Here is a 12,929-nt window from a genome sequence, read left to right as displayed (position 1 = left end):
CACGTGTTCCTGTACTTCCTGGTAAATATTACACAAAGATGGTACTTTACAGTTTATAAAGTCTTTTCCCATATGTTCTTATAATCATTAATTTGGACATGCACTTTGCTAACTGCTTTACACATATTGTCTCAGCGAATCCTTAGAATGACCCCTATGAGGTAAGTATTAATATTCCCACTCAATGTAGAAGAGGAAACTGAGGCCCAGAGAGGCTAAGTCACCTGCCCAAGGAAACACAGCTTATACCTGTGGAGTTAGGTTTGGACCCAAGCAATCTGGCTGCAGAGCCCATGTTCTGAACTACCGCTTGTTTCTCTTTGAATCCGAGGATCTTTGCAATGACCCAGGTGCAATGACCCTTGGCATCTTAAACTGTTTTCTTAGATGATTGAACAGAGGCCCAGAAAGGTGAAGTGAGCTGTCTGAGACCTGAAACTAATTGATGGTAGAACAAAGACTTAAATCTAGATCTATGGGACCCCAAACCAGTGCTCTTTCCACCCTTGCACTTGGAAATAACTGAAGGTTAGACCGAGGACCCAGCCAGCCCTTGGAATTAAATGGCCCTCATAGGGAACGACTGAGGGAAATACTACATGCCACTTGATCTGGTTCATGGGTGGGCTGCTATCTATTTAAACTGTGGGCTTCTTGTCCCCCTCACTCATGGTGGAGAGCAGGGTCTAGCAGAGGATACAGGCTCATTATGGAGCAATTGTTTCCCTCAACACCACCCTGGTAAGTGCAGAATTTGTTAGCCTCGCTGGAGATGCGTCTCATCCCTGATCACCTTGAATTTCTTTCATAAGACAGAGGTGATTTGGTCAACTAAGAACAGTCCGTCCATCTTTAAAAGAAACATTGCCTCCCTGGAGCGGGCGCATCAGATGGTGACAGCTCTGGAAAAGCCTACATCTTGTCACTGCTTGTTCAACAATGTATGTCCCTCCTGTGTCACAGAAGGAACCATGGCCCTGGGGCACGGATGCTTGCTTACATCTGGGCTGGGAGCGAGAACTTCCATGGGCCATGGTGGTGACAGCTTCACACCAACTTCAGCTCAATAGGTCACTAGAGGACAGAGTGTCCAAGGATGGGCAGGAGGAGAAAAAAAAGGAGGAAGGAGAGGGAGGGAGAGGGGAAAGGGGGAAGTGGTTGTTTTACTTTGTCAGCATGAGGTCACTGTCATCAGATCAAAAACTGTGTGTGTGTGTGTGTGTGTGTGTGTGTGTGAGAGAGAGAGAGAGAGAGAGCGAGCGAGCAAGAGAGAGCGAGAGAGAGAGAGAGAGAGAGAGAGAGAGGGGAGAGAATATGTATTGAGTGTCTACTATGTGCTATCTACTTTACTAAGTGCCATGCCTTATTTAAAAAAATTCAGTCCTCACACCCTTCTTATTAACCCATTTTATAGATGAAGAGGCTGATCCTAATGACTATTACATCTCTCTGTCTTAGATGCAAACCTTTCTTTTGGCATATGGTATATGTTCTGACTGGTAACCACTCATGTTACTCCATGTTACTCGTTTTTACGTAGAATTCGAAACTATGTCGTCTGCCTATGTTACTACAGCTTGGAAGTGTCTCACTTAAAATTTAAGCCCAGATCTGTCCTCCGTCCATTTTACATTTGGGGGGGGGGCTTCACTTCCATTTGGCCCACAGACTTCAGGATCACAGGAGGCCACACTGAGTTCTGATGGAGAGTAACACTCGTGACCCAGAAATGCCAGGCTTGGAGTTGGGTGTACTATGACCATGGGTGGTCTCACCTTAGGGTGAGGGTAGGTGCATTTGGCCATATATGGGATAGTGGATTGTGTTAGATGAGATTTTTATAATCAAATTAATAGGAGTGCGAGTGTATGTACACACACGTCCTCTGCGGGGTTAAGGGGAAGACTGTAATGGTACTGTTTGTACCTTCAAAGCACCCCCTCTTCCTATTTTTCTGTTAACAGATCTTAGCTGCCCCGACCATGAGGAGACACTGAACTTGAAAGAGCCAATCATGTTGCACCTGCCACCAGCCAGTGATTGATGGCTACAGGGAAGGGCACATGACCCATTCTTTGGATTTTTATAGATTAAAGCTGGGAGAAAGAAATCTGTTTCCCTTGGGTTATGACACTGGCATTCTCTAAGCCCAGAGCTACCAACAGCCACAATCCCTGGCATCAAAGTCAGTCTGTACAGGAGAAGAACCAAACTAAGTCAGAGGTGAGCAGAGATGAGAGTTAGGAAGAGAAGGGCACAAATCACTCATTTGAAAATCTAGCCCCTTTGGTAGTTTGGAGACAAGACACAATACATTTTCTTCTTTAGCTTAAGCTGATTCAAGATGGGTTTTTGTCCCTTGCCACCAAAGGTGCACTGACTAATATGCTGATTGTCAAGCTAAGTTGCTTAAGTCCACCCAGCTTGGAGAGTCTAGACTACACCATGTCTAGGCTGCTTTTTCCCATGTACCACATTCAGTCTCAGCTTGGGAGAAGGGCTTCTCCATCCTCCAAGAGAGGCCTTCCTGGAGGGATGATGGGAGAGGGAGGGTCTTTTGGGAGAAGAGTTGAGATTTGACCATAGGTCCAACTGCCCCTAAGCCTGGGCTTTTAAATGTTATACCACCCCTTCCCTAACCCTCCCACAGGCCAGGCATCAGACTGAGATGTCCTACATAACAGGTGCTCAAAGACTTGTTGGGTGAACAGATGACATTCCATTTCCTCATCTGTCAACAGGAGGAAAAAAGAGATACATGGTACCTTCACTGATGCTCTGGAGAAGAATGGGCGTGTTACATACTGTGACCTGATGGACGGGCTGAGCTCTTTGGGTCAGGAAATGGATATTGAATCTGTTTCCTCCTTGCCCTGGGCAAGTGCTGGTGACTCTTTCCCCACTGACCCTTCAGTGCAGGCTGTGGCCAACGTAACCGGTGACCCTGTCCCTGGAGTTCTATCACCCTGCTAGCAATGAGCTCATCAGCAAGGGTACTGTCCAACCCACTTCCACCATTTTCCAAAGGCCCGCCTCAAGTTCTGCTGTGGTGGCAGAATCTCCCGGAGATGAGGTGGAGATCGAATATGTAGCACAGGGACAAAAATCACAGGTCACTCGAGGGTGAATTAATGGCCGAGTTCACATAATCTGTCAGTTTATCTCTGCAGCCATCTAAATATTGCTGAAATGGCCAAGTCCTGTCCCAGTCCGCCTATTTATCTCAAGCACAGAAACCAGTGAGGGGTGAGCCCAGGAGAGCACAGGCATCTGGAAAGGAGCTCTCCTGACTGTGTTTCTTCCCCTTTCCTTTCCTTTTTTTTTTCTTTTGCTTCAATTAATCTTCCTTTTCAAGAAATTTTGCTCTCTTCAATGAAAGTAATTCGTTAAAAAGATAGCTACACGTATGCTAATTTGTATTCCTCTTATTTACCGTCTGTGAGTAGATTCACAGACAGGAGGCACTACAGTGTCCTACAAGAAGAGTTTTGGAGTCCACCAGATCGGGGTTCTAATCCTGACACTGCAGTAGCCTTGCAGAATTACTCAAGCTCCTGCCTGAAAAGTGAGAATAGTTATGGGTTGAATTGTGCCCCTCATCAAAAAAAAAAAAAAAAAAGATAGGTTGAAGTCCTAAGCCCAGTACCTCAGAATGTGACCTTATTTGGAAATAAGGTCATTGGTGATGTAATTACCTATGAGGTGATACTGGAGCAGGTGGGTCCCAATCCAATGTGAATGGTGTCCCTGTAAGAAAGTGGCTCTCTGAAGACCCAGAGAAACAAGGAGAAGGCCATGGGAAAACAGAGGTAATGACTGGCGTTATACAGCTGCAAGGAATGCCAAGGGCGCCTGCTGATGCTAGAAGCTGGGAGAAAGGCTTGGGACAGATTTCCTCTTAGAGCCTTTGAGAGCCCATCTTGATTCTGGACTTCTGGCCTCCAGAACTTCAAGGTAATACGTTTCCATTGTTCAAGACACCCAGTTCATGGTATTTTGCTACAGCAGCCCTCAGACTCTAATACAAGGGTAATTTTAAGATTGATTGTAAGATTGATCTCTTCATGGAGAAGAGAAACTGTATATTCCTGCTGAGGATTCTCCGCCATCTTGGAAAGTTGTCCTTCAAGAGGATCACTCCAGTGCTGTCTGGGTTTCCTTGCAGAGAGAATGGAATTTCCTGCTCATATCTAGGCTTCCCTGGGGTAGAAGGGATGCATCTTTCACTTTGGTCAAGGCCCACGGATCTTGCAGGCTCAGCTCAACTATCACCTCCCCCAGGAAGGCAGCCATGATACAGCCCCATGACCGAACACGATCCCTCCTTTGGGATCCCAGAGTCCCCTGGCTTACCCCACCTTAACACTTTTCTGAAACAATTTTCCAAGTATTGTCCATTATTTTGTCAAATTAGAAATAATTTAGGCCCATTGGGGAAGAATTTTTAATAAAATGAAAAAGTGCTATCGTAGGGGAAAGCAGGATATGATGCTATATATACACCATTCTATTCTTTAGAAATACACACATAGAGGAAAAAGACAGGAAGGTAAAGGTGATACACCAACAGTGTTGACTGGGACTGTTGCTGGATGGTGGGACTCTGGGCTATTTTTATTTTCATCTCTTTTTTGCTATGTATTCTAATTTTTCTTCTTTGATAATCAAGAAAAAAGTTATTTTTGAAAACATAATTTATCTTTTACTTGCCTGTCTTCCCCCAGGAGGGTGTGAATACTCCTCAGAGGAAAAAAAAAACACTGCTTGAATCATTCTTGTGTCTCCACCTCCCAGCACAGGGTGGGGCATACAGACGTGCAGTAAATATGGAATGAATGAATGAATGAATGAATGATTGCAGTTGGGGATTCTATAGCTCAGTGGTTAAGAATAAGAGCTTTGGATTCAGACAGAATTGGGTTGGAGTCTGCTCTGCCTCTTAGCAGCTGTGTGACATGGGGGGCAAGTCATTTACTCTCTCTGAGCCTCTGTTTCTTAATGTATGAAAAGAGTTTAATACTTCCTACCTGATGTGAGGCTGAGTATGAGCACACAGTCTCCGACACAGAGCAGACCCTCCGTAATCTGCAGAGATTGCATCTTCAGCTGGAGGAGATGGGGAGTGGGTCCCCTGCTGCCCCTTCCAAAAATGCTGACTAAATATCCCCGTGTCCTTCTTTACACCCAGCCCACCCTTTCTGTAATCTGGGGGGAACAGAAACAGCACAGACTTTGAAATCAAACTGGATTTGGCTCCTGGCTCTGGTCCCAACAACTGGGTCACCTAAGGTAAGTCAAATCATCTCTGTTTTGTCCTACAGAATTACAATATTAATAATAATAACCAGCACATACTAACTGCTTACTGTGTGCCACACTCTGTGCTGAGTACTTGTGTGCTGAGAAGGGAGATGATGTAGTGCTTAAGGTTCAGGTGTAAGATTCAAACCACCTGGGTTCAAATATTGGTTTACCCACTCCTCCAGCTGGATAACCTTGGGCAGGTTACTTAGCCTCTCTGTGCCTTAGTTTCTTCCCTGTATGGGGGAGTTAATAACAGTGTCTACTTAACTGAGTTGCTACGAAGATTACATGAAGTAATAGATGCAAAGGGTTTAGAACAGTGCCTGGCATTCAGAGAGCATGCTATCGATTTATCTTATATAATCATCACATCAGTCATCTGATGTTAAGTACTTTTTATCTCCCAAAGGAAACTGAGGCTCAGAGAGGTGAAGTGACCTGCCCAAAGGTGCACAGCCAGCAAGCTGCAGAACTGGGATTTGAACCCTCATTTGGCTGCTCAGAGCACAGGATTTCGCAAGCCTAGCAAGGTGACTGGCACATTGTAGGTGCCAGCTCCACCCAGGAAGTCAGACTTCCTGCCCAGCCCCAGCCCAGCCTGGGAGCAGCTCCACCCTCACCAACTACGCAGTGATGGGCTCCGAATCCTTTACAGCTTAAGTCTTGCATCACTGCATCAAGCAGAGCCCTTGCCAGCTTCAGAGAAAAGCCAAATGGGTGTAGCATCAGGTCAAAGAAGTGTCTCGTTTTTATTAGCGTTAATCTAATATGTTGTATTTCCTTGCTGAACTTGGAATAAGTTAATCAAGGACAGTCTGAATTTGTGTTTTCTTACTAAGACCACCTGATTCTAAAGCTGCCTGATGAGAGCTCTGGGGTCCAGGCTTCTTTCTTATTTTCTCTTCCTTCTCTCTTTATATTTTATAAAATACATAAGATTTCCAGAGGCAGCGGGGCTAGTGTGGTAGAGAAGAAGGCTCACAAGCTTTGGAGTTAAATGGACCTTGTTTCAAACCTCAGTTCTTCCACTCACTATCTGTGTAACCTGGGGTAAGTGACCTCTCCCTGAGTTTTAAATTTTCCCATTTGTAAAATAGGATAATAGTCTCTAACTTTTTGAGTTGTTGTGATAATTACATAAGGCAATGAAGCACTTATAGCATGGTCTAGCCAATAATGACCATTCAACAGATGTTTAGCTATTATTTCTACTACTAACAGCAGAAACTATTAAGTGACCTATTATTATAAACCAGGAGGTGTAATAAGCATTTTACATATATCGTTCCATGCAAATAACATATGAAAAGCAAGTGGGACAGTGACTGGCATGAAGCAGGTGCTCAAGAAATGGTAATAATTACTCGTGATAGTGGCAGTGGGATTTCATTCTCATAACAAATGGGGGGATGTTGTTATTGTCGTTGGATAGATCAACTGTGCCACTAGGGAATCATATTCTACCAAAGGACCTTGATAAACACAGGCAATTACCATTTACATAAGGGCCATGACAGGGAGTAGAGAAGAGGAACCTTCGATCAAGCCTGGAGGTGGGGTCAGGGACAATTTTCTGGAGGTGAGCTAAGCTGAGATCTGGAGGAAGAGTAGAGCCAAGCCTGTGGAGACACTCCAGGCAGAGGGCTGGCCATTCATTCATTTGTCCATCCAATCACTCATTCATTCAACCAGTAGGTATTGAGCGCCATCTTTGTTCCTGGTGCTGTCCCAGGTGCTGATAGAATGAGGTGACAGGACAGGCACTATCCCTGCCTTCTTGGAGCTGACGGTCTAGTAGTAGAGACAGACTATAAACAAGAAAGCGAGTAAAAACGAGATACTTTCAGATAGCAGTAAGTACTGTGACAAAAATAGAGCTGGGGCACCTGGTCCTGACCAGGCACAAAGTGGTGCTACTTTGGGACAGTCCAGGAAGACCTCTACAGGGTGGCCAGGTTTGACTGAGGTCCAGGAGGAAGGGAGGAAGGGAGCCATGCAAAGATACGGGGAAGAACACCCCAGGTGGACAGGACTATCTATACAAAGATTCCGAGGTAGGATAAGACTTGGTGTGTTCAATGACCAGCAAGAAGGACAACGGAGAGGAGTGTGTGGTGAGGAGGGGTAGGAAATGTTATAACGTGAGGCTGGATTGGTGGGCCATGGTGGGGACTCCGGAATTTATCCTAAGTATGATGGGAGCATATCCTAAGGTGCAGGCTTGTGGCAAACTTTGGGGTTTGCAAAGTAGCAGGAGTTTGGTGTGGCTGGGGTGAGACGAAGCTTACTGATTGGAGAAGGTAGAGAGGGAACCCACATCATGATTTCTCCATCACTGTAGCACCTCACACCTCAACTGTGCCTACAAGATGGGGTCCCTTACCCAGGTAGATTACAAGAATTTCCTGATCATCCCTAAGGATTTACTGTGTGCAGGCAGTGTGCTAAGTGTTTCCATAACCATGTCTCATTGAACTCTCCGGAGAAACCTGGCGGGGAGGGGGTCATTATTCCCATTTTACAGATGACAAGACTGAGGCATGAGAAGGTAAAGCCACTTGCCTGGACCACACGGCTGGTTGGAGTGGACCTGGACTATGAATCCAAGTCCTCCAATCCATTCTGCCACCTCCCACAATCCCCTTCACCTCCCTGTGAAGTTTTCGAAGAGGCAGAATTCTAGGAAATTCCTGAGGGTGAGACGGTAGGGTCTGCTGGAGGCTCCTGAGCCAGGTGCAGGGTGGGACTGAAGCAGGGAAATGTGCTCCCCGGGATGAGTCCCCTCCATTAGTCCTGCTTCCTTCCGCGGTGGGAGAAGGGGTTTTTCATAGGTTGAATCACAGCAGAAGCATGGCACGTGGCAGGGAACACAAGGGCTAGGGAGGTTTTCCTTCTGTCCCGATTGGTCGTAGATCCTCCCAAACCATCTGTCCCAGATTCTGGAAACATCCATTCGTGTTAATCTCACGAACTGCAGGGGTTGTGGGGTCCTCCCCAGAATGCGGGTTAGATGGGGAGACATTGGCTGACTCTGGGAGGTAGTCATAGAGCCAGCATCCAGGCCAGATGGGTCTGATTTGAACTTACCACTTACCAGTTATGCGGCCCTGGAGAAGAGTCTTCACTTCTTCAAGCCTGTTTCCACGTCTGTTAAATGGGCATAAGTTCATATTCCTTGTTTAAGTCCGTGGAGTGTAGTGAAAATCAAATGAGGTAATGCACTTACGAAGAAAAGCCCTTTTTTTCTTCTTTTTTTTTGCGGTACGCGGGCCTCTCACTGTTGTGGCCTCTCCCGTTGCGGATCACAGGCTCCAGACACGCAGGCTCAGCGGCCATGGCTCACGGGCCCAGCCGCTCCGCGGCATGTGGGATCTTCCCGGACCGGGGCACGAACCCGTGTCCCCTTCATCGGGCAGGCGGACTCTCAACCACTGCGCCACCAGGGAAGCCCAAGAAAAGCCCTTTTGGACTGTGACAGGCTAAGAAAATGCAACGAAGTATGCCCAGGGCGATGAGGTTCCCCAAGTGCCATCACTGAGAGATCCAGCAAAGTGAACTGAGAAGCAATGCAGCGGAGCAGAAGCTCTGTCACTAGCTAGCTGTGTACACTTGGGCTCTCGGTGCCTCAGTTTCCTCACCTTTAAAATGGGAATAACAGCACCTATCACATAGAGTTGTGGTGATAATTCAATGCATGTCAAGTGCTTAGAAAAGTACTTGGCCCTTAGTAAGTGCTCAGTAGATGCTAGGTGTTTTGATTTTCAAGTGTATGTAACAAGGGCTAAAAACGCCTGCAGGGGAGGGTCAGACTTTGGACTCTGACAGATTCAGGGTTCAAATCTAAGCTTGGCTGTTTACAAGCTGTGTGACCTTGGGCAAGCTACTTAATGTCTCTGAGCTTCAATTTTCTCCTCTGTGAAACCTCTTGCATGTATGATGACCGGTTCCTATTAAACACTGAACACTGGCAGCTGTTATTACGTTATTATCATCATCATCCCCCTTCCCTTCTCCTCAGCCACCTTCCAAGCCCAGATGCTCACCCCTCTTACCTCGCTCCTCCTCCTTCTCCCGAATGACCCTCCCCTTGAGGGCCCGGCTCCAGGCTCCCCCGTAGTCCACCAGCTTGGCTCTCTCATTCCCGTCCTTGCCCTTGAACCAGGGTCCATACCTGCGGGCGATGCTCGAGGTTTCACCTGTATCCCGGAAGGCTCTGCCCAGATTTAAGTCACCCAAAAAGGGCAGCTCAGCGCCCTCCACTGGGGCCCCCGCAGCGGGGTTGGCCTGGTTCTGGGAGACAGCAGGCTGACCCACAAAACCAGAGTGAAGGAAGACGAGGCTCCCAGCTGTCAGGTAGAGCACCAGGAAGGTAAAGAAACGTACAGGCTTCCTGCGGAAGTACCGCTGGAATTTGAACCAGAGCTTGGCCATAGCGGGATCATTCCGGACTGGATCGTTTCGGCTCCGCTGGGGGCTGAGGGGTGTGATCCAGGGAGGGAATGGAGGCAGGGCTCTGCTTCTCAAGCTTCCCTTAGGGATGGAGCCCCTGGGGGTCTTCAGTCTTAATCCATCTGCGAAGATGACTGCCAAGATCAGAGCAGGAGGGCAAGTCCAATGCCTGGCTGAAGCCAAGAGAATAGAGGACAGAGTTCACCAGCCCTCCCGGAGCCAAGGAGAGCTTCTTTGGGCCATGACAGGGGTTCTGAGGCTCGGGCCACGCAGGAGTTGGTCCCATTTTCCTACATCTTGTTCTTTGCCTCAGCGTTCCCGAAGAACTTTGAAAACAGCCATCGGAGGAGGATTTTGGGAGGCTTCACTAGCAGCTGGAGTTCGCTTCTCGCCCTTTCTCAGCTGCTCAGGCCTATAGGGGCTGGATTATTTCACTGAGGGCCGTGTCTGGCCTCTTCCCCAGCTGGGGACCAAGCTCAGCGTGTCCACCTGGCAGAAACAGAAGCTAGCGGGCTTCCATCCGGTTAAGCATTCGGGCTCAGGGCTGTCACCTGCAAAACAGCACAGGTACAGGCATAAGAAATCTCCTCATAGAGGCCAGAACTCGAAGCGTTCTTGAACATTCTCAAGGGGGGATGCAGAGTCAGAGAGGGGAGGAAACCAGCGGCTCAAAGCACCCAGCAGTGCTGGGTAGAAGCGAATCCTACTGGGTCCTGGTTTGAGGGCAAGCTTTATCTTGGACAAGCACAGGTTCTTATGCCCCACACGTCTGCATATTTGTCAAATATACACTGATTCGTGGGTTACTTCAAGGCCAAAAAGTACTTCCTAGGTCCTTGCTGAACTGTCTGCTGGACCTGGCTGGTACTGAACCAGATCAAATTCATTCATTTTTTTCCCCAACAAATGTTTAGCGAGCACCTACTGTGTAGCAGGCACTGTCCTAGGTGCTGGAAATAAAGCTGTAAACCAGAGAGACACAGTCCCATCCCTCACAGGGCTCACATTGTAATGGGAGAGATCAAATCCATAGCCCCCCTCTTCTATCCAAGGAAGAAAGGAAGGAAGGAAAGCAGAATTATTTAGCAACATACGCATTCACTCAGTATTTATTGAGTGTCTCTGGTATGCCCTGCTTTGTGCCAAGCCTTCTATGTGTATTAATGATTCTTCCCCATGTTCCTGTGGGAAGTAACTATTTCCCATTTTACAGATGAGGAAACTGAGGACACACAGCTGGTGAGTGGTGGAGGTGGGATTTGAACCCAGGATGGTCCAAACACAAAACCACAGCTCTGAACCCCTGCCTTTTTGACGCTCTTTCTCCAAGTGATGGTCTGGGCGTCACTTGGGAATCCAGAGACAGCCCCCGAAGCAGCAGCCCATCTCCACTGCCTTCCAATGACCAGCAGTGGCTCATCCTTTGAGGGTCCCTCAGAGTGTGGTCTGAGGAGCATCTGATTCAGAAACACTTGGCAGCCTGGTTAAACATGAAGTTTCCTGACCTCTCTAACCAGAATCTCTGGTTGAAGAGGACACCTACAGGTGTAACAAGGTGCCCTCAGGTGATGGTAATGAGCACAAAGGTTTGAGAACCACGGCTTTATGAGTCAACATTCAGAATCATCAGCCAGGAGGAAAATAGAATCTAAATTAGAAAATAGAAGACTCCACTTGGCCTATGTTGTTTCATTGTACCACCAGCAGGGGGCCTCGTGACAATCTTGCCCAGCGCAAAGAATTCAGCTGTCAGCCAATGGGTGATTTGAATGGTAACAGCCCCTACCAATCCAGACAGCAGCATGGGAGTGTAACTGTGGTTCAAGGTAGAGTCCAGTGTCCCTCCATATGCCATCCTATTCATTCAGGAACTAAGTACTGAGCACCTACATGCACCAGCTACTGTTGCAGGCACTTGGAATAATTAAATGAACAAAACAGCCCCAAATCCATGCTCTCGCGGGGTCAGACTATCTGTTCATCCATCCATCCATCCATCCATCCATCCATCATCCTTTAATCTATCCAGCAGTCCACCTACCCATCTGTCAAGTCACAATCTATTCACCCATCCTTCAACCATTCTTTAATCTATCTGTCAATTCACCTACCCCTCCATCCATTCATCATTCATCTATTCATTAATCCATCCACCCATCCATCCATCTATCCATTCATCTGAACTGTAGCAGCCCACTCATCCATCCGACTCTCCACCCATCCATTCATCCACCCATTCTTCCATTCATTTAACAACATGTGTTGCTTGCCTACTGTATGTGTGCTTGGAATGCAGAAATAAATAATTCAGAGTTGCTGCTTTCAGAGAATTCAGAGTCTACTGAGGGGGCCAGCGATTTAAACAATCACTATACTAAATCACTATACTACATAGACAATGATAAATCCCATAGTAGATGTATATATGATATAGAGCAGCAATTAATATTAATAGCTAATGTTTACCCAGCACTTATTATGTGCCAGATACTGCTCTAAATGCTTACATACTCTGATTTAATCCTCATAACAATTCAATGAGGGAGATCTGTATCTACTTTACAGAGGCGAGGAACGAGGCTCAGAATTATTAAGCAACTTGTCCAGGGCCACACAGCTATGAAGTTGCAGCTGGATTGTGAACCGAGGCCCATCTGATTTCACAGCTTGTATTCCTAACCACACGCCTATTCCGGACTTATATCCCTTTGAGAATATGGCGAAAACTACAGACATATGCCCAGAAAAGAGCCCTTGCACATAAGCTCCTAGATTTTGGCTTACAATGTCAAGGGGTTTCTGGACCCCGGGGTAAGAGGCCCTGGAATGCAGGAGCCCAGAGAAGTGAGGGACTGTAGCTGCCCTGAAGGGCTTCTCCCAGGAGGGGTCTTTAAGCTGGCAGGTCTTGCAAGGGGAGTCAGCTTTCTGTGTGAAGGAACAGCAGAAGGACACCTTAGGGAGGAGGAACAGCACACGCGGCCGGCAGGGCACAGGGGTGGAGGCAGCCAAGGAGCTTAGGCCATGGTGAGAATGCAGAGAAGCGCTGGGTGGGGTCAGACCATGGGGAGCCTTGAATGCCAAGCTCAGCAGTCTGGACTGTGCTCTAACTGAAGTTTCACCAGTCTCCTATCAGCTAGAAAACCTCCAGGCAGTGGGTTGTGCCCCACGGTATTTCA

The 12,929-nt window shown here is 47.4% G+C and overlaps 1 protein-coding gene across 1 annotated transcript in view; it reads right to left on the bottom strand.

The window, feature by feature from the left end:
• Window positions 1-12,929, bottom strand: part of WSCD2 (WSC domain containing 2) — a 102,845-nt gene that overhangs the window by 34,948 nt on the left and 54,968 nt on the right. The window contains exon 2 of the mRNA XM_079942466.1: window positions 9,357-10,304. Within this exon, the coding sequence (XP_079798592.1) occupies window positions 9,357-9,735 (379 nt within the window). The 5' untranslated portion in view covers window positions 9,736-10,304. The remainder of the gene's footprint in view (window positions 1-9,356; window positions 10,305-12,929) is intronic.

This window comes from Stenella coeruleoalba (genome assembly GCF_951394435.1).
Source record: "Stenella coeruleoalba genome assembly, chromosome: 14".
Taxonomy (NCBI): Eukaryota; Metazoa; Chordata; class Mammalia; order Artiodactyla; family Delphinidae; genus Stenella; species Stenella coeruleoalba.
This window is presented reverse-complemented; position numbering and strand designations above follow the sequence as displayed.